Raw genomic sequence first — 27,718 nt, forward strand, 5'->3', positions numbered from 1 at the left:
ACTCAAGTGAAATGTATGTGTGAAAGTTTAAGTTTCAATCACCTTACCAGGTTAAGGGCCCTAAGGTCAAAATTTTAAGTAAGTTTGAATTAGATGGCTAGTCATTGTAGGAGGTCAAGTGTTAAGGGGTGTGAGTAGTAAGCACATTTTAAATGAGAAGAATGTTCGTTTCTAAGTTAAAGCCTCATGTGGAGCTGGCTACAGTTATACGACGTTGTATTATGCACCTCTAGTGGGACAAATCCAGGTACCACAGAAGCCATACAAAGGCTATAGACTCCTGAATAGCCAGGTGAGGAAGATGACGTTTTATACCGTTTGTCCAGATTCTTTCAAAGGTGTGGCATCTAATAATAATTCTGTAATCAGTACAGAATTATCTTAACTGTACTTCATGCTTCCTGGCCTTCTATAGTACTAAAAAGTTCAAAACAGTGCTACTTCAGTTTCTTTGTTTTTATTTTTTAACTGATAGGTTTCCCCCTAATCATTTCTCTAAAATAATTGCCCTTTGAAAGATACCTAAGGGCTACTGCTGATTCCTAATGGCCGTGCTGGAGACCATTCTCATTTAAAAGCACAAAAATTAATATTTAAATCTTGTAGCTTATATATGTACCGTGGTGCCCAGGATAGGCCTGAAAACTTTGAAAACACTGCTCTCAAAAAAGCGAGGTTAAAACCAGGCTTTGTTGGCTGACTGTAGGCATTGAATCATAGCTGTGAACTTTTTTAAAAATTAAAAACAAAAAATTTATAGAAAAAAATCAAAACCAGAAAAATATCATTTATTGATTGATGGCTGCAGTTAAATCTTACAAGGCAAGAAATCTGTCATGACTCTGTTTAATTCTCTAGGGGAGTTTTGTTTTCCTAAACCAAGACATAAATTCCACCCAGACCATCATATGATTTGAACTTAGACACAAGCTGAGGATTTAGGATACCTTGACAATCATATTTGTTTGTGAGAGGAATAAAAATCTTTCAGCATAGTCTTTGATCAGAGATAGTTTCAAAGCCTTACTTGTGTGTTGTATTTGTTTTGAAAACAGATTTGATGTCTGTTATTTCTAGCTTTGGAGTAATTTATTAACATTTGTTGAAATAAGCTGACTTATATTGTCTTAGAGTGAACAATATAGTATTTAGGTTAGAACAAAGTACACAAAAAGTTATTTTTAATCTAACTTAAAATTTCTTCTAAATAAATACATGTTCATTGTAAAAAAAATTATATGAAATTCAATTGAGCAAAAAAAAAAAGGGAAAATCACAATCTCATTTCATCAACCAGAGATAAGAACTATTAGTTTTTTCTATGTATTTCTTTTTATATGTGTCTGTTTTAAAAATTAAAATTTAGAACATATTCATAAAATTAAAAAAAATGCTTTTTCACTCGAAATATCATGGCATACTCCTGTGCCCACGACCAGCATCAATTTTAATTGTTACATAATATGTCCTACCACCACCCATATGTCAGTTTGTTGTACTGTGGTAGTTTGATTGTTGCTATGATGCTGAAAGCTATGCTACTGGTATTTCAAATACTAGCATGGCCACCCCTGATGGACAGGTTTTAGCACACCTTCCAGGCTAAGACAGACTAGGAAGAAAGGCCTAGCAATCAACTTCTGAAAGATAGCCAATGAAACCCTTAGGGATCACCACAGAACATTGTCTGCCTTACTTGCTTTGGACATATCTTCAGTCACTAGAGGAGGACATTTTGTTTGGTGAAGTCGAGGGCCAGCAAGGTCTTGGAAGATCCTTGGTGAGATGCATTGGCACAGTGGCTACAATGATGGCCTTGAACATGCTGTTGATTGTGAGGATGATGTGGGACTGGCAACGTTTTATTCTATTGTATAGAAAGTCACCATGAGTTGGAGTTGACTAGATGGCAGCCAACAACAACAGAATGCCACAAGACGGTTGTCATAATTTATTTACCCAGTACTTATTAATGGACACTTAGGTTTTCTGTAGTCCCCCCTTCCCCTAGTATAGGCAGTACTGTGATAAATACTTGTGCATATTAAAAATAATTTTTTTTTTGGATCAATCCCTGTAGGTAGAACAATTGAGGCTCAAGATAGAAGCATACTGACTTCACTTGCTTAAAAGAAGTGCAGAAACACTTTACTGAGGCTTTTGAAATGAAGGATAGAATTATCTGCCTGGAGACTTCCAGAAGTATTTAAAATGAAAAAAGTACAAGGTACTATGTAAAGACTCAATTTTATCTTGAGTCTTATGGAAAAAATACTGTGCTTGATTTTGTTATCCTTTATTCTGTTGTTGATATCTCATCACTATCATCATATTCGTTGACTGTTTAGCATTTGCTGTGTTAAGAACTTTTTGTGGATTGGTTCATCTCATAATTTTCATAGCAACCCTGTGAGGTAAGTGGAACTATAATCCACATGTTATAGATGAGGAAAATGAGTCCTAGAAAGTTTAAATAATTTGCTTTCAGTAATATGGCGAGAGAGGGCGCTGGTGGTTCAGTGGTAAAATTCTTAACCTTCCACGTGAAAGAGCTGGGTCTGATGCCTGGCCAGTACGTGCATAATGCTATGATGCTAAACAGGTTTCACTGGGGCTTCCAGACAAAGATGGACTAGGAAGAAAGGCCTGGTGATCTACTTCTGAAAATGAGCCAACGAAAACCCCGTGGATCATAACGGCCCAACCTGCAGCTCATCATGGGGATACTGGGCAGCGTTTCGTTCAGGTTGCACCCAGGGTCGCCATGAGTCAGGGGCCGACTCCGTGGCAGCTAACAACAACAACATGGCTAATAAAAAAAATGGAACCATGATTTGAACACAATTTTCTGTCTTTGGAGCAAGATTTCTCCAAGTCTTTTGATTTCGACTGTTCATGGTCCATGATAAAAGCAGAGGAATAGATTAAGTGTGAGAATGTAAGTGAAGAAAAGTTGGGCAGAGTAGCCGTCGGCCTTGTGTTATTCTGTGTTTGTCAACACCAGTGATTTTCATTGTTTTTCTACTTACTCTTGGAAATCTTGACTACTAGAAGGAACACATGACAGCAGTAACGTACTTTGAGATACAGGGTGCAAACTCCTAAATTAAATATTCTCAAGTTTCTTACTTCTGGAAACTTTAAGTTGGTTATAATTTCGATGTAGTCCCTGGGAAGCTAGGATTTAAAATGTTAGCAACCTACTATGTGTATATATATATATATATACATGGATGGATAGATAGATAGACTGTGCTCACATCAGTTATCAAAGTTTATGACTTTTAATTTAGATTTGATGTGTATCACTTCTTTGAAAAGATTGCTTGCTTTATCTGAAACATTGACTGCATCCCCACAAGGAAAATCAAGATGTAAAACTTTTAAGTAATGGCATAGTTTACTAATTTTTCTAAGTTAGCATAATCCAAATTAGGCTTTTAAAATCTCCTATATAAATTTTTCATTTTGACGTTTGTGCATCATTTTCTTCTCAGAAGCAGCTTTAGGAAACTTAGAAAGTTTTTTTTTTTTTAAGTAATTCTCTTTATTGAAGTACAAAGAACTATCCTTTTATAGTGATATGGGAAAAATTTCCCAATTCAAGGAGGATTTTCTTTATGTTATGTGTTATTCATATTCATAAATGAATAGTAAAGATACAACTATCTTTACTATTCCTTTGTCATTAGCATTATTTCATTGTGGATAGTAATAAAGCACTATTCGACTTTATTCCTAATGTTTAAATTGCTTAACTTGATGAGACTGTCAAAATTTCTTACTATACCTACTCATTCAAAATATGTTTTTATTAAAAGAGATGTGTATGTTGTTTAGATAATGTAGATTGCTTAGGGAACATCTTATTTAAATATACTTTTAAAAACTTTTAATTTCCTTCTGAAGTATAAAAACATTATTTTTCCAGCCACTGTTCAGGGTTTGAACATACAAAAATTGGCAAGGCATGATTCCTTCAGTTGAAACACTTATAGTTGAGTGAGAGAGTCCTATGTGTAGACAGATACTTATAACAGGATTTTAAGAACTATAATTGAAGTTTACCTAAATTGGTGTGGTAGCAGGTGGGGGATGATTAATTTAACCTTCCGGGGGAGAGGAAAGGGTGAAAGAAAACTCTGTGGCATCCTTTATAAAATCAAAAAGATTTTCCAGGTGTTGACTGATGATTTTAACAGTTTACTATTTCAAATTAGATACGCTTTCTTCTGGGATTTTTTTTTTCCCCTCTGTATAAATCTTTTGTTTGGAACGTTTTACCTTTTGTTTTAACAGGTAGCATTAGAAAAGTTGGGTAGATGAGAGATTCTACAAGGGAAGATGAACCCAAGTGTCAAGATTTGGATCTATGAGGATTCTTCTGTCCCCAGTCTTGAAGCACCAGGATGTAATTATCCCAAGGGAACTGCAGGTTTTTTTTGTTTTTGGCTTCTCAGAGGAGTCATCATCTGAGCTGGGCTTTGAAAGATGAGTAGAATTTTCCAAGTGGAGAAAATGCTTTCTTGGCAGAGGGAAAGTCTGATGATAGGAGACTCAAAGAGAGAGTTAGAAATTAAGGAAGACTCAAGAGTCTTGTTGTATGGGGATAGGGCGAATGGTAATACTGTTAACCAAGGAAGGGAATATAGAAGTATACTTGAAAGTTGGGGTAGAATATGATCTCTCTCTTGGGCAACAAGAATGATTGGGAGAAGGAGAGAGGAAGTTTAGGAAAGAATCCTTGCGTGATTGCCTCATGGGATTCAAATTTTGTGTTGAAGTATGAGTTAACCAGATGGCAGGAAAGTGGAGAGAGGAGAAAACATTTCAGGCAGAAGTATTTGCTTATACGACAGCTTGGAGATGTAAGAAAATAACCTGAGTATAGAGAACTGCTTGTGGTTGAGAGGGTGTGTCTTGATTTCTATCTTAAAGACAGTAGTGGTGTTGGTGGTGGAAGCTAAGGTTTGTAATGAGGGGAATGGTTTATCGCATGAGGTGACCAGCAGCCAGTTGGAAATACGTGTTTGAAGCATAGGAAAGATGTTAAGATTGGAGAATAAACTTACCTAGGGGGTTATAATAATGGACAAAAGGTGCTTCACGCTTAGATGTGGGGAAGACAGATAAACAAAAATTACATTACAATGTGTTAAGTATTGCGGTATGAAGGGCTAAGGATTGATTATAGAGGAGAAGGAATCTACTTAGAACTATAGATTTAGGAATCATGGGTATATGGGTGGTGTTTGTAATTGAGAATATCAATGAGATTTTATATGAAAAGAATTTAAAGGAAGAGTTAAATTTAAGGATAGAATTCTGGGGAAAGCATCTTTTATAGAGTAATAATTGAAGAGGAGTCATCTTAAAGCCATTTTTAACACCTAGCATTTCAACCCATTCATTAGTAGGTTGTAAAATCAGTATAAAAAACCTGTTGCTGTCGAGTTGATTCTGACTTATAATGACTCTGTAGGACAGAATAGAACTGCCTCATTGAGTTTCCAAGGAGTGTCTGGGGGATTTGAACTGCCGACCTTTTTGTTAGCAGCCATAGCACTTAACCATTACACCACCAGGATTTCCAAAATCAGTGCAGTGGGTGTGAAATCAATACGGTGGATTATATACAGCTCTTTGAAAACATGGATTAGGAGAGCATAGAAAGGATCCGGGTGCATGTCATAAATGTAATTATGGTTTTGTGAAGCTTTTGTTTCAGGTAGATGTGTGCGTGTGTGTATTGAGTGCAGTGTAAAATGCATTTCTTATCATGGGTCATGGTCACACACTTTTGAAAAACACCAATAAAAGAGATTAAGAATGGGCAGTCGGAAATAATTTAAATTATTTTTGTTCTTGTTATTACGAGATGCCACATTTTTTTTAAAAGGTATTGTATCAGAGGCATTCTTAGAATAATCTTATCAGAGATGCACATGAAATAAAAAAAATTGACTCTAATAATAAATAGCTATAACTCATTGCCATGGAGTCAATTCCAATTTGTAGTGACCCTATAGGACGCAGTTGAACTGTAGAACTGCCCCATAGGGTTTCCAAGGCAGTAATCCTTACAGAAGCAGACTGACACATCTTTCTCCGGTGGAGCGGTGGTGGATTCGAACCATTGACCTTTTGTTTAGTATTCAAATACTTAACCACTGTGCCACTAGACCTCCTTAATAATAAATAGTAACCGTAGTTTATTATAGATGTACAAAAGGAAAAACCGTTTTACTTGTATTTGTTGCTATTGTTAAAATGTTAAACTCTACAATTTATTCATTCCAAAGATATTTATTTGTGACTTAATATACAAGGCCTTGTATTAAATTTTCAAAGGCTGGGTAAGATATGTTTGTATCCTCCAGGAGCCAACAGTCTAATACGAGAGATAAGAGAAATGTAGTGTATGGTGAGTATTATATGATAAAGTATTGGAGATGGAAGATGGAAAAATGTTGTTTCTTAGTATTTTTTTAAACAGTAAACTGCTGTATAAATCCAACATAGTTTCATTACAGCCGTTGTTGCTGCTCATGTGCTTCAGTATCAAGAAGGTGAGATAAGTTGGACCCTAATTCATGGACTTTTGTTGGGTGAAATGAGGGGGAAGAAGCCATTCTAGGCAGAGAGTATCATGGAAATTTGAAAGAACAGTGAAAAACCAATGGATGAGGAGTGGTTCAGATTGATTAGTGGGTTGAGCAGATGAATTAATATAATGTAAAGGTAGTTTGGGTCTGAATGTGGAGCGGTTGGGATGCAAATCTAAGGAATACGGATGGCACTCACTGTGTTCCTTGATCCTGCTGTGGCTTGCTGTGGTTGAGTCTCTTCTTGATGCCACTATCAGCTCCTCAGTGAAGGTTGAGAATCCCAGTTGTTTGGTACCTTTCCCATCACCACAAAAATTGCTGCTTCCCATCATGACATTGGTGTCCCTGATGCTTTTGTTCCCTGAGATACTGTAAAGTCAATAGTGAAACAGCCCTGTTACTTTTTTTTTTATTCTTTTGCCCCACCATTCATACTTCTGGTTTCAGACATGTGACCATGGGTTTAGGCTGAATCTCTGGCCAAGTGACAGGTATGTTGGCTTCATAGCTTATCAGTCAAATTTTTGTGCCTAGGTGGCTTCTTACCCTCATAAGAATTTTTACCCCAAATGTTCCTCATTTCTTGCCCCTTCAATCTTCAGGCATATGTAGACTTATCTGAATCCACTTCTTAGCTCAAATTGGGACCAGGACCCTTGCTCCGTGCGCTTTTGTGAAAAGAGAGCGCAGGGTGGGGAATCCCCATCATTTCCTCTTTTCCTCCGTGGAACAATGATGTGTACCTCTGTGGAATTAGATCTTATCTGAGTAATCTGTTGGGAGATTTTACTTACTTCTTCTTCATGGTTTTTAATCCTTAAAGCTTTCCGTACCTCTTTACTAGAGTTTGGTAGAAATTTGAGTATCTAGCGTGTTTTCCTTTCAAGTAAATATCGATAGTTTTATTTATTTCTGGTTAATTTGTGAAGACTACCTACGAGCCTTTTTGAAAACTCATCGTTTGGAGTTACTTTAGAATAGCAATTTATTGAAAGGCACTATATTAGAAATGTTTTTATTGCACTGTACTAGAGCTATGAAGTACAAAGAACTGTGAAGATTGAAAAATACAAATGATAGATGTATGTGTCTCTTTCTCCCTATTTTGTAGCCGTCTTTGAATCCTGGAGGGAGCCAGTCATCTGATGTAGTGCTTCTGAATCACTGGAAAGTTAGGAATTTTGAAGTTCAGCGTGGTGACATAGTGTCATTGGTGTAAGTACATCAGAAACTTTCTATATTGTATACAAAGCTGTTTATATTGGTTTATCTGATAATTTGCTGCTGTTTTGATATTGCCAATTATTAAATTAATGGGTACATTTTAAATATGTATACTGTAGCTTTTTAAAATCAATTTTGAAATATGACAGTGCTATAAAAAGTGAAAGAATTTTCCTTTTGTACTAAAAATATATCAGTTGATTGGCATTCTGAAACAGTAATTAGAAATTATTATTTTGATAAGAAATACATGCCCTTGGTGTTATTTTGGATTATTTTGAAGTTTTTCATCTTGGTAGACAACTTTTATGCTACCTATGAATTTTCTTAGCTTGTGTCACTATAAAGTATTTCTAGAAGATGGTAATTATGACATGAAATACAGTGACATTTGTATATATCAGGAGTTGTGCTAAAAAAGGAAATTTGGAAGGCTAGAAGAATGGGGAAACCCTGGTGGCATAGTGGTTAAGTGCTACGGATGCTAGCCAAAGGGTTGGCAGTTCGAATCCGCCAGGTGCTCCTTAGAAACTCTGTGGGGCAGTTCTACTCTGCCCTATAGGGTCACTATGAGTCAGAATTGACTTGATGGCACTGGGTTTGGTTTTTGGTTTTTCAGTAGAGTGGAGACTTTTGTTTGGGGCCGAAAGGTGGCACTGTTTCTCTGTAAAATGTTGAGACTGGTGAGGAACAAAAATTTCATTTTGGTCTTAATGTGGAAAGGGAATGTCAAAGTGCGCATAACTGACACAATGAAATAATATGAAGTCCTGGTACGTGCTTGAATGGTTTTGGTTTGAGATGTTCTGTTTTTTGTTTTAAATCTAAATTCATACTGAGAAGACTGCAACGGAATTTGCCTAATTTCTTTTGGTATTGGTATCAGCTACTTAAGAAAATATTTTAATTTGCTTCCCTGTTCTGCCAGTTAGTGCACTGGAGTAGCAATTAATGCAGCAGTTTTATTGCTATTTTGTTTTAAATGATAGTAAAAGCCTACTGTTCAGTGACGACTTTTCCAATTTATATTTCTGATTTTTGAATTGGAATGAATGTTTCTTGTTGGGTGATAGTAATTGTTTGGTCAAAGCAGTACATTGTTCATCCTTACCTTTGGCTAGTGCTTTGTGAAAATAAATAAGTATTCTCCAAATGTATTTCCTTCCAGGCTGTTCTCCTAGGATTTACTTGGAAACATAGTAACCAAATCTGGTTAAATAACTAATGAATAAATAAAATTTGAGTGGAGTTTTGTATGGCAGATATCCAAGTATGAGGATTAAATGCTTTTTGAGTTCTTGAGTGCTTTCTTTAATATTAACCTACTCTTTGGAGTATACTTTTTGTCATTCAGACTACTGTTTTTGCAACCTCCTTAACAGCCCTCTCCATGCTGGGTTAGCCTGTTGCGTGCTCATTATTCTTTTGCCTTTGGTTTGACAAGGTCACATCCTCAGTTGGTGATGGAGAGGATACCCACCCAAGTGGAAGAGGTCACACTATGAGCAGACAATCATGCAGTTATTGTGTGTGTGTGTGTGTGTGTGTGTGTGTGTGTGTGTGTGTGAAGCATGCTATCTTTAAGCGGGTGAATATGAATTGGTAATTAGAAAAAATACGAGTACATACAGTATGATGTATAAGCTCCTTGAAACTCAGGATCGCACGGGTTCATAAAAGGACCCTAGCATATATTATTAAAAAGAGAGCAATATTAATTTATGTAAATGTTAAACCGATGGGTATTTATTATATAAAATAATTTCAAAAATAGTATATTAGAAATTGGGATTGATACAATAAATTATAACTACCTGGGTGGAACTGCATCTTTGATGAGTCAATAATGTACCCTATTTTGTCATGTACAAATAACAAATCTTCTTTCATGATGCTTGTTGGCAGCAAATTTCCTTTCATGATGCTTGTTGGTAGCAGGCCATTTACATAAAATAATACTTTTTTTAATACTTAGTGACAGGCATCATATTATCTAATAACAAATAATCATTAAGCAACAATTGTTGCTTTCTTCAGGAAGAAACAAGAAGTCCAATACTAAAAAATATTCATTTTTCTTTTGTCTGATTTAATACTATAAAAACCACTGTTTAAAATTTATTTTTAATTTTATGAACAAAAATGCTTTATAGACACATGTTCTCATATTTTTATACATTTTATAGGCTCTTTCATTTGAAAAGATTGATGTTGGTTTGACTAATGTTCATAATACGCATTTAATTCATGTCAAACCACACCGAATAGTTACTTTTCTTACAAAATGCATCACTCAGGTTTAACAGAGATGATAATTTTCTTTACTTCATTGGAATAGCCTTTCTGCTATAATATACATGCATTTCAGGAAAACTTTGCAGTTTGTAATTTCATACTAAAATTAAAAGGACTTATGCAACTTTTGGAAACCCTGGTGGCGTAGTGGTTAAGAGCTACGATCGCTACCCAAAAGGTTGTCAGTTGAAATCCACCAGGCACTCCTTGGAAACCCTGTGGGGCAGTTCTGCTCTCTCCTATAGGGTTGCTATGAGTCGGAATTGACTCGACAGCCATGAGTTTGGTTTTTTTTTTTTTTGGTATACAACTTTTGTCACTAGAGTACTAATAAAAACTGTAACAATTTCAGTAAAAATATGAGTGCAGTTTAAAAGACATGTTAATTTTTTAATAAATAATGAAACATTGTAGAAAGTATAGCATTTTGCTTTAAAAAAAGAAAAGGTGAAGGTAGCTTGATGGAAGGTGACATAAGGAAGGGCCGAGGCTGCTGAGATGTGGCTACAAGGGCAGCCTTGTCAGCAGTTGGGTGCAGAGAAAAGGTTGCAAGCTTTGTACAAAATGTACTGAGGCCGGAGCTGTATGCTTGTACATGAAAAATAAAATAAAGATTATTATTTTACTTATTTATACTTTTAATTTTTTTTTTTTTAACAAAGATCAGAGTCAACTTTGCAATAAACACTTCTAAGAGAAGGGTTCAGTGCACAAGAATTCTTTCCTGGCTTGCTGCTGTTAGTGTACTTGGTCTTCAGTTGCTGTTATTAATGAGACAAACATTAATGATCTGGGGAAAATCACATATGAACTAACGTAACTGCTGCTTTATGCAGAAATATTTTCCCTATTTGCCAGTTGCCTGTGAGCTCATTCATGTTGCAGAAACTCATACTGTAGCAGGACAGACTGTTGATTCTATTGGAAGGGGCTTTATTCAGAGCTTACTGACCCAGGCTGGTTCCTAAATCATGAAAAGTCAAGGGGAAGGGACAGGAGGTGGGTGCACCGGGGATATATATTTCTTTGCATTTCCTCCTATCTTTTCTTGTCTTCTTTTTTCTTTCCCTGTAAAAAGGTATTGTTTAAGCTTATTATCTAGTAATATTAATTCGATGGGTATATTTATCTAATAACATTATTGGTCACACAAAACTTGATGTGCAGTCACACAATGTGTGTTTAGGTGGCATCATACTCTCTTAGTGGATTTGCAGACTAATAGTGGTGATTAAGGTGGATTTTCTACACCTTGGAATTGACTTTTCATTAACCTGTCTGATGGCCTTGCTGCAATAGGCTTAACGTAAGTAGTGCCATTTCACAATGGTGTATCAATTAACAAGTCCATTGGGACAGAGATTCTTTCATAATGATGCTTTAAAAAATCACCTTTAAAGATGTTTTAGCTCTTTATTTTGAAATAAATTTAGACTTAAAGAAAAGTAAAAATAGTTTAGAGGGTTCCTGTACACTCTTTACCTAGCATCCCCTAACATTATTATTTGTAACCATAGTAAAATTATTGAAACCAGAAAATTGTCATTGATACAATACTATTCAGTAATCTGTAGATCTTATTTGAGTTTCATGAGTTTTTCCACTCAAGCCCTTTTTCTTGTCCAAGATCCTACCCAGGATCCCACATTTCATTTTTCTTTTTCTTTTGTCTTTTCCAATTTGTGACCCTGTCTTTCTTGTCTTTCATGACCCTGGCACTTTTGTAGGGTTACAGACCAATTATTTTGCAGAGTGATCCTCAACCTCTTTAATTTTTGAGGTCAGATTGTCTTCAAATGGAGATGCGTTGAGTTTGACAGCAGTTGCTGAGAAAGCTGCAGCAGTGGCGGAAGCTAAGTGAGGGAGAAACCATGGCAGTGTAGGCAACGTGGGGTGGTGGATAAGACAGGGACAAATGAGAAATAGATCATGCGTCACTCTTTCAGGCACAGGTCTTTTTAGTTACTTGGGACCACATACCTTGGGTCATGACTAAAAGGGTCCACGGTTTCTAGAAATAAGTCTACCCAATCAAGTTTATTTATAGCTGATAGGAAGCAAGGAAGGGGAGCTGTGCAGGTGAAGGAAAAGGCTCCTGTTTATAGTGGAGCTTGGAGGGAAGGAACTAGAGCTAGGTCACCAATTACACTATAGTGAGCAAGTGTTCAGTTCTAGAGGAGAAGGTTAGGGTGAGGAAATTCTCACTGAATGAGTATTTCTGTTTTTCAGGTGTTGCACAAGTTCCTTGTGTATGCCATTTTAACTAATTCTCGGAACAATGTCTGAAGATAGTTATTTTTAACATGAGGAAACTGAGACCCAGAGCAAGTAAATGGCAAATAAATAGTAGAGCCAGAATTTGAATCCAGTTTCATTTGACCCTAAACCTGTCCTGCCCAATACAGTAGCCACTAGCCACATGTGGCTCTTGAGCTCTTGAAATGTGGCTACCGTCACTTGTTGAAATGATAATATTTTAGATATAGTCAATCAAATAAAATATATTGTTAAAATTAATTTTACTTTTTTAATGTGGCTAGTGAAAATTTTTTTTTTTAGTGGAAAATTTAAAATTATATATGTGATATGTATCAAATTTGTACTGGACAATGCTGCATCTAAACCTTTTTCCTTTACACCAGGGCTTCAGTCTGGTTCAAAACAGCTCGGTCATGGCCAATGGAAACAAGGGCAGTGTACCCATGGAATAGCGACCAAATCTCTTGCTCCTTGGATTTTAACCCAGGTTGGAAATAGCAGTGCCTTGCTCAAAGATAAACCCTGGTGGCATAGTGGTTAAGTGCTACGGCTGCTAACCAAGGGGTTGGCAGTTCAAATCTGCCAGGCGCTCCCTGGAAACTCTACGGAACAGTTCTACTCTGTCCTATAGGGTCGCTATGAGTCGGAATCGACTTGATGGCACTGGGTTTGTTTTTTTTTTTTTTTGGTTTTTGCTCAAAGTTGGAGAGCAACACACGTTTAAAGTGGCGTGGTTCCTACTGGGGTCAAAATTCCACTGGCAAGAAATTCGGTTGCTATGCAACATGTATGCTTCCCTTGTTTCCATCAGCCATAACTGAACCATTTTGAACCAGTTCGAAGCCCTGCTTTACAGACTGCAGCTTCCCTGAAGCCTGTCTGTGGCCCCAATACTCCCCAGCATGTTTTCCCCTTTTTCAAAATGAGTGACTGTGAGCTTGACATAACTAACTCCATGATGAACCTATGTTTTTCTCCTTCCTCTGCCTGCCTCCTTCTTCCCATAATTTTGTTAATGACTTTGTTTTGACCTCATGTTGATGACTTTGTTCTTTGTTTTAATCTGATGCAAATAACTTTGTTCTGTTCTATTCAACCACCTGTGACTTACAACCCCCCACAGGAAAATCAAAGCCCAGGTATCTTTAGCCTGATAAAGAGATGTCCCACATGTGTCTCTTTAGTCTGATAAAGAGGCCATCTGTGGACTACAAAGACCCTTCTAACCCTTGTAAGATTCTGTATAAGCTCTAATGTAGAATTGCTCTTTGGGTCTCCACAGAGACAGCCTGTGTTGCCGCCAGTTCCTCGTTGATGTATACATCTCCTTAATAAACTTTCTCAGTCTTTCTGACTTGGAGTACGTTTCATTGGCTCGACTGCTCCAGGGCATGGACCCTAATCAGGTAACATGTCTAAGGTGAATGAAGATGAGATCCCAAAGTCTGAGGTGGAGAAACTAAAGTAGTGACTATGAAGCAAAAGCAGACTCCAGAGGATAAGTAAATACTTGGTGGTAGTGAGAGTGTTGGGGTGATTAGATCCAAAGACAAAGGGAGAAAAACATGTCATTTGTGAAGAAAAAAAACAAACAATTTTTAATATTTATTGACTACTTATTATTTTTCAGTCACTAGGCTAAGAGTTCTATATTTGCTTTTATTTATTCCTTATTAAAAAAAGAAAAGTAGGTACTCTTGTTACCATACTTCATAGATGAGAACACCGAGATACAGAGAGGTTAACTAACTTGCTTAAGGATATACAACTAGTACAGGTTAGCGAAGATTTGAACTTCCTCACTTCAAAGCCTGTGTTCTTAACCATTATATTATAATGCCTCTCTATATTGTGATGACTGGTTTGGTTGAGGACACTTATCCATTCTTAGCAAAGAAGTCATGCAGGCCCTGATATCTCTATCTTTCATATTATTCCCATTTTGGATAAAGTGGTTCCTGAAATGCGTTTTCATTTGATAGCAGCAATACTTTATTATGAACTTGTAGTGTGCATACAGTCTCGACAGCTGGTTTGCAACATGCTAAACTAATTGCCACTTTCTGACAGATGGCCACCGTGGTGGCTGCATCTCTAGCAGTAAATATGAGCAAAGAATTACAAAGATTTGAGCCATGGAAGTAGATGAAATAGAATAGAGTCTTTGAAAAAAAATGAAAGCTGCTAGTTTCTTTGTGTCTTGAGTGCCTGTGAATCTTTAAAAGTCCCTTGACCCACCAGGAGAAATTAATTGGAGCCTGCAAAAAAGGAAATTCATGTTTTGAAACAAGTGCCCAGAGCAATGATAATACTGAATAATGACCCATAGTTTTATTAAAAGCCAATTATCAGGTGAGCTGTGAGAATATAACTATGTATACTTACCTCTTCTATCTGTGTTCATTCCCAATTTTGTTGTTTAGAGCCAAATATTTTTCCAAGTTTGTAGTTAATATGGTATATTTTAACGCCCAAAACACACCTGTTGTTGTTGAGTTGATTCAGAATCATAACAGTTATCTATTTGTGGAACACAAATTTAGAATTTAGAAAGATTTAATAGGTGGGACAAAGTACCTAGCTTTTTTTTTTTTAAATTAATCTACAATGAAATGCTAAGGAGAGAAAGCCTGGGCTGCATTTTATTTTGAAGAGAGACTGAGTTTTGGGCACCTTTAATTATGCATAGTAATTTGTATTGATTATTAACTATATTTACAAATGATATCTTATTTTACAAAATGATATTGTATAGACAAATAATGTTTATACAATATCATTTTTTTAAACTATGATTTGACATCAATTAAACTGATTTTGAATTTGGACAACCAAAATGGATGTCACAAGAGACTCTGAAACTTGTTCTTCAGTGTAGAGTAGCTATAGCCAGTGGAAGAAATGATGGAGTAAAAGAGCTGAACAGAAGATTTCAAAGGGCAGCTCAAGAAGACAAAATAAAGTATTATACTGAAATGTGCAAAGACTTGGAATTAGAAAACCAAAAGGGAAGAACACATTGGGCATTTCTAAAGCTGAAAGAACTGAAGAAAAAATTCAACCTTTGAGTTGCAATAGTGAAGGATTCTATGGACAAAATACTGAATGACCCAGGAAATGTCAAAATGATCCATGTAAACATGGAAGGAATACACAGAGTCACTGTACCAAAAAGAACTGGTTGATGTTCAACCATTTCAGGAGGTAGCATATAATCAAGAATGGTACTGAAGGAAGAAGTCCAAGCTGCACCGAAGGCATTGGTAAAAAAATACGGCTTCAGAATTGACAGAATCCTAATTGAGATGTTTCAACAAATGGATGCAGCACTGGAAGTGCTCATTTGTCTTTGCCAAGAAATTTGGAAGATAGCTACCTGGCCAACCGATTGGAAGAGATCCATATTTGTGCCCATTCCAAAGAAAGACAGTCAAATAGAATGTGGAAATTATTGAACAATGTTATTAATATCACACACGAGTAAAATTTTGCTGAAGATAATTAAAAAATGGTTGCAGCAGTACATTTGACAGGGAACTGCCAGAAGTTGAAGCCGGATCAGGAGAGGACGTGGAATGAGGGATGTCACTGCTGATGTCAGACGGGTCGTGGCTGAAAGCAGCGAATACCAGAAAGATGTTTACCTGTGTTTTAATGACTATGTAAAGACGTTTGACTGTATGGATCATAACAAATTATGGATAACATTGTGAAAAATGGGAATTTCAGAACACTTAATTGTGCCCAGCAGAACCTGTACATATACCAAGAGGTAGTCGTTCAAACAGAACAAAGGGATACTGCATGATTTAAAATCAGGAAAGGTGTGCATCAGGGTTGTGTCCTTTCACCATACTCATTCAGTCTGTATGCTGAGCAAATAATTTTTGAAGCTGCACTATATGAAGAAGAAAGCAGCATCAGGATTGGTGGATGACTCATTAAGAACTTGCGATATGCTGATGGCACGACCTTACTTGCTGAAAGTGAAGAGGACTTGAAGCACTTACTGAATAAGATCAAGATCAAGCCTTCAGTATGGATTACACCTCAACAAAAAGAAAACAAAAATCCATACAACTGGACCAATAAGCAACATCATCATAAATGGAGAAAAGATCAAAGTTGTTAAAGGACTTCATTTTACTTAGATCTACAGTCAACACCCATGGCAGCAGCATGCAAATCAAATGCTGTATTGCATTGGGTAAAACTGCTGCAAAAAAAAAAAAAAAAAAAAAAGCTGCAAAAGGCCTCTTTAAAAGTGTTGAAAAACAAAGATGTCACTTTGAGGACTAAAGTGTACCTGACCCAAGCCATGATATTTTCAATTGCCTCATACGCATGGGAAAGCTGAACAATTAGTAAGGAAGACCGAAGAATAATTGATGCCTTTGAATTATGGTATTGGTGAAGAATATTGAATATACCATGGACTGCCAGAAGAACAAACAAGTCCGTCTTGGAAGAAGTACATGTAGAATGCTCCTTGGAAGCAAGGATGGCAAGACTTTGTTTCATGTATTTTGGACGTATTATTAGGAGGGACCAGTCCCTGGAGAAGAACATCATGCTTGGTAAGGCAGTGGGTCAGCGACAAAGAAGACCTTTGATGAGATGGAATGACACAGTGGTTGCCAACAACTGACTCAAACACAGCAAAGACTGTGAGGATGGCGCAGGACCCGCCAGTGTTTCCTTCTGTTGTACACAGGGTCGCTATGAGTCGGAATCGACTTGACAGCACTTAAGAACACCAACAAATTGATTTTGTAAACTACTTATAAGAATACCAAAAGTTGGTGTCTGTAAGTCATCCCCTAAAAGAAGTTTGCTTTCTTGGGTAGCATAAGCTGCCTTCACAATTTTTATACATTTAATTATGTAATAAAACATTTTCTTAGTTTCACGACAGTTTATAGTTTAGAAATGTTTTAGTGATCCTAAATTCCAATTTAAATTATCGAGATTTTATTGCAGCATAACTATTGGAAACATCAATAGCTTCCGTTCAACTCATTTCATAAATCTAACATCCTTTGAGAGGTAACTTGAAGTTGTCAAAGAATGAAGTTATACAGGCAGCATTTTATGAAAATAGTGGGCAGTTAAGTGTATAATTGTCTATGAGAACACTGTTATTTTTATGAAAGATGAAAAGTACAAGACAGCCTTTACAGAGACAGCTCTTCCAAATACACATTATGTGTTATATGTAAGGAGTAAGATTGGGCTCTTGAAGGAAAACATTTTGAATATAAGTTTAAACAGTAATTCTGACAGAGAAATAATTAAACTTTTAGAGAAATAGTTTCAGTTTCAAGCAGGAAAATTAACACTGGCAAATAAACTATTAAATAGGATGCCAACTTATCTTAAATAATTTTGGAACCAAGAAGATATAGACGTGTACATAAAGATAGGCCACTAAGATAATCAATAGCTGAATTTCATTTCAAACCATGGTGGACTAGCTTGTTTGAAACCAAGGCCTCTGCTTAGAAAAATGAGAAAAGGGGTATATATATATATGTGTGTGTGTGTCTGTGTGTGTATATATATATATATATATATATGGAAACCTTGGTGGCATAGTGGTTAAGTGCTATGGCTGTTAACCAAGAGGTCAACAGTTCGAATCAGCCAGGCACTCCTTGGAAACTCTATGGGGCAGTTCTACTCTGTCCTGTAGGGTTGCTATGAGTCGGAATAGACTCGATGGCAATGGGTTTGGTTTTATATATATATATGAAATCTAAAGGCATTGGAGCACTGCCATTGGGCAAGGATTCCAGAGTCCTGTATTCTTTGCACTTTCTGCCTTGGGCTATTTGTCAGTTTGTAAGCAGTACATGTCATGTTAAGCTAGGCAGAAAGTGGAAGCTAAGATGTTGAGGTGCTAAGGAGAATATTTGGTAGTTGCACAGTGCTAGAGCGTTACACATTAGAATTCAGGGAGGAACCTCAGTAAAATACTCCAAACTTTTAACTGGACCCCTGAAAGGCTACATTCTAGGAGTTAGGGAGAGCTAGAAATAAATCGACTCGACAGCACTGGGTGGGTAGAAATAAACTAAGAGTTACAAAGATTAAAATCTAACCTCTAAGTATCCCAATCATGATTTTAAGGTAATTTGCCTTTAGTTTAATTGTCTGTCATTGACAGAGCAAGAGGCATCATGAAAAGTCTGTAATTTTTTTGTATACAACATACAACAGTCAAAAAATATGCATATCAGAAGTCTGAACAAAGATAAAAAACAAAACAAAACAATAAAGATATTGGCTGTAAAATACTTCCACCCTTTACTTATTGATACTGTTAGATTCCAAAGACCAGGTTGTGAAAATTAGCATTATGTGAACATGGAGGTTGACCACATGAAATCACAAACTGGAGGATGACTATGTCATTACAAAGGTGCCAAAATACATCATTACAAACTGCCAAATTACATTACACAATTTCCAAATTACATTATTATATAACTGCCAAACCACTGAAAATCATAGTCCAGCCAAGTTGACACATAACCTGACTTTCACAACTACCACTACTCTTGCCTCGCACTTCACTGTTCATTACTGCCAGACTTATGTCGTTAATGTGCAAAATAGTTGGATAGTGGTTTTTTTTTTTTTTTTTTTTTACTGTTGTTGTGAATGCAAAATGTCAGATAGCAACATAGTAAGTGAGGAGTAGGTGTAATTATAATCAATATATTTAAATAATTGATGAGAAGATGGATAATTTCAGCAAAGAATCAGAACATTTAAAAGATAATTCAAAGGAGTTCTAGAACTGAAAACCACTATAACTCAATAGATGGATGTAACAGTAAATTAGACACAGCCAAGAAAAGAGAATGGAAAGAACCACAAATAGTTAACAGACATGTAAGACATATTGAACAAAGCTGACTGCCATCTAACTGAAGTCTCAGAAGAGGGGAGAGAAAATGAGGAAGGAACAATATTTGAATAGAGGCCAAGAATTTTCCAAAACTAATGAAAGACATCACATAGATTCAAGAAGTGCTATAAACTCTTATCAGGATAAATACAAAGAAAACCACATTTTAGTGGACATGATAGTCATACCACTGAAAACCAAAGACAAAGAGAAAAATTTTAAAAGGGAAATAAAAAGATGTATTACCTTCAAAGTATCAATAATATAGCAGAGACAACTGAATGACATCTTTAAAGTAAGAAAAGAAAAAAATCTCCCAACCTCGAATTTTTTACCTAGTAAAATGTTCTTCAAAAATGGAAAAGAAATACATTCTTTTGAAGACAAACAAGCCCCCAGTACCTGCTCCTTTGTCCCATTGGACTTCACTTACAAAACAAAAATTCAAAAACAAAAAAATATTAAGGATTTCAAGATGGTAACTGCAGAGCATTATACCCCAAGTGTGGGGCCCTTCTGAGCTTAGGCGGTGCGTGACTGCACTGGTCACATGTCCATGAAGCCAGCCCTGGTGATTAGTCCAGAGGTAGGCACTGGACCCAAGCAGGGTCAATCAGAGCCCTTCCTGAAAGTATTAGGAGAGAAAAGTTATCTTGTTGTTAGAGCTGTTAAGTTTGAACAGTATGATCTGTTGGAAAATAAGTCACATTTCCTTAATGTTATATAAATAAAATGTGCTAAGTGTATTAATCAGAATTATTGTTCCTGAGAATATTCCATACCCTAACGGGCTGTGGATATGATGACATATCATGCTCATAAATATGCTACCTTACATTGAAAAAGGACTTTCCAGATGTTACTAATTCGTTGACCTTAAATAGGGAGGATATCCTGGGTTATCTGGGGGGCCCAATGTAATCACATGAGCCTCTAAGGGTAGAGACAGTTGATGTGAGGGTAATGTGGCAGAAGAAGAGATCACATCCAGAGCATGAGAAGCATTCATTGCACTGTTGCTGGCTTTGAAAGTAGAGCGGGCATGAGCAAAGGAAAAGTGGGCAGCCTCCAGAAGCTGGGAATGGCTTCCAGCTGACACCCAACAAGGAAAGGAGGACCTTAGTCCTACAACCCCACCGAATTGAATTCTGCTAACAACCTGAATGATCCTGGACAAGGATTCTTCCTCAGTCTCCAGATAGGATCCGACACCTTGATTTTGCCCTTGTGAGACCTCAGCCGAGTACCCAGCTGAACCTACTGGACTTCTAGACCTAGAGAACTGTGAGTTGCTTTAAGCTCCTTAGTTTGTTGTAATTTGTTATAGCAGCAATAGAAAACAGCACTAAGCAATCAAAATACAAAGATTTAAAAGTATGTAAGGAAATGAACTTAAATTCTCAAGTAAGCGTTTGGAAAGTACCAATTTTATTTAAATACTTACTAATTAAAAATTGTTATTTTCTTTTCCATAAAACAAATCTGAAAGCCTCCACCTGCCCGTTCTGGGTGTGAGAACATAGCATTAGGCTTCAGGGAGGTCTTGCTTCTGCTTTCCTTCACCTGCATTACCTATTAACTGGCTGTGTGCCCTTGCCCTTGAAGAGGTTATCTTAATTAATCGTTGGGTCAATTTTAGCATCTGCAAAATAAAAGATATACACTAGCTGATCTCTAAGATTCCTAAAATTTCATGAAAATGGTTTTTAGGGATCAAGATGGAATTGTTAGGGAGCTAAACGTAAGACTCAATCCCTCAGAATCAGAAAAATATGTTCCATGCTTTTGAAATTGGAGTCAAAACTGATTTGAAGTTTTTTAAAGATGAGGAGCTGGAACAGATAAGGAGACTTTGAACACCAGGGCATTATTGCTCAAGGGCAGCAAGGCATATCGAATGAATATATATTATCAAGAATATGTCTTCAATTGAAATTATTGAAAATTGAAAACTTTCAAAGTTGGCAGGTAGGTGTTTTATAGAAAGATGAGAACAAAATCTTTTCCTGTTTGTTTAAAATTATTCAAACTAAGAAAGCTGGAGAAATCTTACATTTATTCTGGGAGTGGACCTTTACATTCTTATGGATAATCTAATGTTCTGGTTGTCTTTTGTCAGTTTAAGATGTAGTTCCCATCAGTCAACTGTCTCTCCACTCGTTTTTATAAAAAATGATGTTAGAACGCATGTTCTATTTCATAGTTTAGGTCCTGGAAAGGTGAAAGCAGTCTTAAAACTAAACTTAAATGATCCAAGGTCAGTAGTTACCTTTCCATTTTTCTTCTCTTTTAAGGAAAAAAAAGCACTGCTTTTGGTGAGTGGAGGTGGCAGTTGCTGGGAAGTGTGTGTCTGTGCCTGATAAGAAAGGCAAAGGTCTTAAAGGATAGCCGCCAAACTTTACCAGGGTTTTGGTAATCAGGAAAACATTTCTTTCCAAGAAGAGAACAGGAATACTTTTTTTTTTTTGGTAATTGTTTATTTCCGTTAATGAGAAGCCTCAATGGCCCATATTATGAGAGATTACTCCTTTGCGTAATCCAGTGACGGGTTTACTTACATTCAGAGGTCACTTTAATATTTATTGAAGGCACAAGTATAGGTTTCACTTTATTAAAAATTGTATGGATGTTGCAATTGCTGATGAGAAGCTGGCTCCGTTTGATCTGGCTATGAATATGATAATTATCATGACTTCCTGTGCTTCTAGAGGTCGTAAGTTACCTTGCTGAGATTTGTGTTTTTGGATTGCTGGGAAGTTACTGTAGAGTGTTGTGACAATATACTAGGAAAGTTTTCAGCGTGAATAGTATGTCTCACGTTAGCTTCACCACAGAATTAAGTAAGAATCATTAAAATACTCTGAACTTATTAAAAATTCATTATTCTACTGGAGGATCTTTAAAGAGCAATAAGAACTTGAAATAATAAGGAAAGCTTTGATAACAGTGGCAGTGTGTTAATTGAGTTGAAAGAAGGTCAAGAATTTATTCACAGAATGGATCCAAATTTGGCAAAAACAGATTTGTAATAATTCAAGGGAGAAATCAGTGAGTAAAGAGGCCAATTATCAGTGAAAGGGGGGGTGTATTTAATAATTCTGAATGTAAGGTTAAACGGCTTCAGTGAATTTCAGCTTAATGAAAAATAAGAAAAGCAATATGGATAATTAGGCAGTAATAACATCATACTGAAAAAAATTCAGAAAGCTTCCTTAGGTGTTAGGGGAATATTGGCTAAGGATCTTAACCTCCTGCAATTATCTTTGAATGTTCACGTTTGCCCTAGGAATGGGGGTGTTTTTAGTTACCTTCAAGGAGTTATGATTCTTTAGCACAATATCCTGTATTGTGGTTTTTAAGTGGTAATAAATAATGAAATGGAAAAAAAAATTCTCATGAGAAGAATATCATCTTTAATTAAACATACTGTAATATTAACTATAATTTTTTTTGGATTATTGATCAGTTCTTTAAATTTGGGTTCTGTTTTGTTGGTTTATTTCATAAGACATGCACCTTTTTGGGCTATCAACCTAATTGAATCATTATTAGAAATTCAGTACGGGAGATTATGTTTCCTGTAAGCATGTCTCAATGCCAGGGCTCATCAAAAATAGAAACAGGTAAAAATCCCAAATATTGTCTAAAGAAATATTTTTCTTCTCTCTATTGCAGTCATCTTTGTGTGTGGGTATGTTATTAAAATATTATAAAGATTTTGATAGGTTCTTGACCGTTTTTACAGTTTATATCTTATGCCTCTGAGAGACTTGAATTGTGGGAAGATCTTGGTAATTGTTTTTGAAGTCAATATAAAGTCTAATTTTATATGACCTCTGTATTAATGATCAGATAAGAGGGGATAGTAACCAAGATCATTAAGTTTGGAGATGATTCCAAATTTAAAAATGGTATGACTATAGAATTTGGGCTACTCTTAGCGCCTGGGGTGCTATGTTGAGAAAAAGGTCATCTGATATATACAGAGTATTCTTCATAGTTGTAGTCTTTCTTTTGTCATTGATATTCTCATAATTAGCTTGGATTTTCTTTCATTAATTACTATGTCAAATTTAGTTCTGCATTGTATATTAATATTGAAAAACCAATAAAAAAATCTGCTTTTCAAAATGTTAGCAGCTTAATATGTATTAACTCAAATAAGCAGTAGCTCATTTTTTTTTCAAGGGGATAATGTGGAAATTGTGGGACTATTACAAAGGAAACTTGCTATTCAGTAAATCAGCAGTTGTGTCAAGCATGGTACAATGGGGTGGTGATGCTGGCATGTATTGGCTCACAAGAGTCAGTGTGTGCATCTCTTCCCAACTCCACCATCACTCAGGGACTTTATGATGGTGGCTTGACATCAGCCATGGTGGGAGCGTTTATACTATGAAAATGGACAAACATGATACAGTCAGGGCTCCATCCCCCACCTCAACAAGTAAGCAGGTTTAACGGCATATCACTTATGGTAAATATTGCCAGATGGCACAACAGAAATGGCAGACATAGCTTCTACCCATGTGTGTCATATGATCAAAGTAGAAATGAGGCAAAGACACATGGTGTGCTATGAATTTATAGAACCATATGCACACATTGATACGCCATGGAAATGAATGAGTTACTGAAGGTAGAAAGGACTGAAAGAAAACTAGGTGTGAATTTGAAACTAAATTTTAAAGATGGATGGTACGTACTTGATCAGAGAAGAAACAAGAAAGTTTTCCAGTTGGCATGAGCAAAAATTTTGAGGCACGAGTGAACAGTTATGTGCAAAAAATGACAAATAGTTTTGTTGGTCTCGAACAAGATGTCTAAGCTTAGCCTCATTTGAGCATAATAATGTCTAAATCATGTGTCTCTACCAGAGAAGTCATAAACACAGCCAGATTTTGACTGCTAGTAAAGAATTGAAGACTGTAATTCAATTTGGAACTTTACCTCTCAGTGATGCTCAGAGTTAAAGAAACATAAAAACAATGTGGTCTCATGCTACATACCAAATTTAAGGGCTATAAAGTATTACTGCTTGTGATAGATATTCTAGAGTATTGATACTGAATCTACTATATGTGTTTAAGCAATTTCATCACCATTAGATGTAACTTATTCTTAACATGAAATGAATTGACGTCAACACGAACAGTGTGACTCAGTTGGCCATCATTGAAGAAGGAACGATTCCCTGTAGCTTCATGTTTGCTTATGCTTTACTGAGAATAGATGGCAGGGGGACACTCAGCATGTCCTCTACAGTAGCTGAAATGGGGCAAATATGAGCAGCGAGTACTGAAAAAAATCTAAGGATGTGCTGAAGCTCTGCTTTGAATGACACCTGGTTCTGTGATTCTCAGGAAGTAACAGGAACCAGTGGATAGGCTGTTGTATAGGAGTTCGGAATGGAGTAAATTTGGAGTAGATGAGTATACTGACTCCAGTTATGTGAAGAAACAGCACAAACAACAAGGCAAAGAAAAGAGAACATGTAGATAAAAATTTAAAACTCTTCTTTTTGGAGAGCACAGTCAACCTGTGAAATACCTAACTCCATCAGCCATTTGTCTACCTGATACACTGAGAGAACTGCAGGCAGTCAATACGTGGAAGCAGATATTCTTTATTTCCATTACCCTCAATAATGTCATTTATGAACATCAATAGCAGTTTCATTTGTTAAAATAAATACAGGTTATAGAAACAGAATGAAGTAAACATACTCTATAATCAAATAATATTTATTCATTTGTATCAACACTGCATTTTAGAGCAATAGCTCTACAAAGGAAATAAGTATCATGATGTTGGAGCCCTGGTGGTGCGGTGGTTAAGTGTTAGGCTGGTAACCAAAAGGTTAGTTTGAATCCACCAGCCGCTCTTCGGAAACCCGATTGGGCAGTTCTACTCTGTCCTATAGAATTGCTGTGAGTCACAATCGACTCGACAGCAGTTTTTTTTTTTTATCATGATGTTGGCAGTTATTGGCTTATGAAGTTATCTCTCAAAATTGAGCACTATGTATAGTTTAAGTTTTACTTTTCAATTTCACATGGAAAATTAGCATGAGAAGAGAATTTTATTCATTTTTAAAAGAAAATAATTTTGCCATTTCTGATGTGGAAAGTATAAATGGATTTATAATAGCTTGGAAACTCTGTGGGGCAGCTCTACTCTCAGGCTTTTGGAGTATTGAAGAAATTAGAGCCAAAGATTTTGGTCAGTTATAATTATGGTGACCCTGAAACTATGGCTGATTTACATCATAATGGTTGAATAAGTTTTTGAAGGTTTCACTGGACAAAGTAGGACTTTAAATCCTGCCAGAATTCAAAATATGGTGTATACCTTGTATACTGTAGCCATACTTTCAACTTTGGAACTTTTTTAACTTTCCATGAGTATTGCAGTAAAGAGCACAGTGATGTCTTTGTGAGGTATCAATAACATAAGATTTGAGAAGTAGATTCTTTGGACTATGAAATTCTTTCAAGTATGTTTTTTGCAACTGTTTTTTAAAGCGATATGTGCTTCAACAGATGATTCTCTTTTTAAAATCAGTGTGGAATTGGGTTGCAATAAATTTAGAGTGTATATATGCTCAAAGTAAAACAAAAACGAAACAAATCATGAGCTGACATACCTTAAAATATTAGTTATGTTACAGTTTGTTGAACATGGGACAAGGTGTTCATTGAGGTTGTGATTTTAAGATGTTTGGAAGTTGCATTTTTTGCTATAAGCAAGTCATTTTATTGAATGTGTCATAGAATGAGATGTGTATAACAGGCTACTATTATCTTTTGTAAAACTTTTCAATTTCTGCTGACATTATGTGAACTTCATTTCAAAAGGTGGAATAATAGAGGTAATATCCCTGGACTGGTTTCTAGCCTGGATTTTGCTTCTAACTAGGTAGGTGACCTTGAATAAGTCACCTCATTAGTTAGGACCTTAGTTTCTTCAACTATAAAATTACGATATTGTCTTGGGTGACCTCTTCATAAACTTCCACACTAATGTGATACATAACGGCCGACACTGAAAGAACCTTTCAGCATCCTGCTCTTCTTCCAATACAGTGTGCGTTCTGTAAGGCAGCGCTGTCCAAGAGAAGTACAATGTGAGTCGCATATTTAATTTTAAATTGAATAGTTGCCATATTAAAAAAAATAATTAAAAAAGTTGAATTTAGTTTTAATAATGTATTTCATTTAACCCAATATATTAAAAATATTATGTCAGTATGTAATGTTAAAAATATCAATGAGATGTTTTACATTTTAAAAATATTAAGTTATGAAAATCTAGTGTACATTTCACACTTACTAGCATGTCTCATTTTGGTCTAGTCACATTTCAAGTATTCAGTAGCCATTAGATCACACATCTCTACCCATGAATCAAATTTAGAGACTATAGAGTCATCTTTAATTCCTTCTGTTATTTCCTCTCTTCTGTTAGTGAAAGAGACTTACATTCCGTAGAATCTGCCAGGTTTTAGAGCCAGATTGGTACATTTTCTCTTCTTATTTTCAAACTTCTGGAAGAGTAGTTTGTGAATTCTCTTCAATTCCTTAACTCATTTACTCTCTTAGCCTTTGAGAATCAGGCCTCTATCTCCAATACTCTACAGAAACTCCTTGGAAAAATTTCCAAACCCTCTGATTGTTAAATGCAACGGCCACAATATGAATGCTTCGTGATCTCTTCGCAGCAGTGGACACTGTAAACATTTTCTCCTTGAAACTTTGTCCCTTGTTGTCCATTATTTAGGTCTTTTTTGGTTCTCTTTAGCTTTCTGTTTTCCTGGTTCCTTTCTTGGCTGTCTTCTCTGTTCCCTTTACCTATTGCCCTTGACTTCTTGCCCACCCGACTTCTTCCTCTATTTTTAACTATTGGATATCTGTATGTTCTATAGGTTCCTCAAACCCAACCTGTCCTCTCCCGTATACTTGCTTTCTTCCTGGCTATTGTTTTGGTCCTTGGCATCACCATATCTAGTCACAAATCAAAGTTAGAGATTTCTTCATCAACTTGAGCTTCTCCCATTTTCCTACCACTTACATCCAGTAAGACACAGAACCCTTTTGGGTCTACTTGCAAAATATCTGTTGAATATTTCTATTTCCTCCTGCAGTGCTTCAGTCTAGATCCCCTTCTCCCTTCACAAGGATCCCAAATGGTCTCTCTTTCTTTGATTCTGTTTCCTCCAATACATTTTCCACATTGTTACCAGAGTTCTTTCCTCTCACAACTTGGGTAATATCACTTTCCTGCTTAAAACTTTTGCTGATTCCATTCCTTCTCTTATATGGTACTTAAGGCGTAGCCTACTGTTCTCTTTCACACTAGACACTCTCTTCTATATTTCCCTCTTCTCCAAAAGCCTTTAAGACTTAAAAATATTTCAAAT

At 36.2% G+C, this 27,718-nt stretch overlaps 1 protein-coding gene across 27 annotated transcripts in view; it reads left to right on the forward strand.

The window, feature by feature from the left end:
- The window catches only part of IMMP2L (inner mitochondrial membrane peptidase subunit 2), a 1,024,913-nt gene that overhangs the window by 134,814 nt on the left and 862,381 nt on the right, over nt 1–27,718 (forward strand). For 25 of the 27 annotated variants that reach the window (XM_064289809.1, XM_064289806.1, XM_064289807.1 and 22 more), the window contains one exon: nt 7,720–7,823. In XM_064289809.1, the coding sequence (XP_064145879.1) occupies nt 7,720–7,823 (104 nt within the window). Of the gene's footprint in view, nt 1–2,080; nt 2,228–3,587; nt 4,412–7,719; nt 7,824–27,718 lie in introns of those variants that run through there. The other 2 variants (XM_023544549.2, XM_023544548.2) reach the window with 2 other exon arrangements.

The sequence above is a fragment of the Loxodonta africana genome, chromosome 8 (genome assembly GCF_030014295.1).
Source record: "Loxodonta africana isolate mLoxAfr1 chromosome 8, mLoxAfr1.hap2, whole genome shotgun sequence".
Classification (NCBI taxonomy): Eukaryota; Metazoa; Chordata; class Mammalia; order Proboscidea; family Elephantidae; genus Loxodonta; species Loxodonta africana.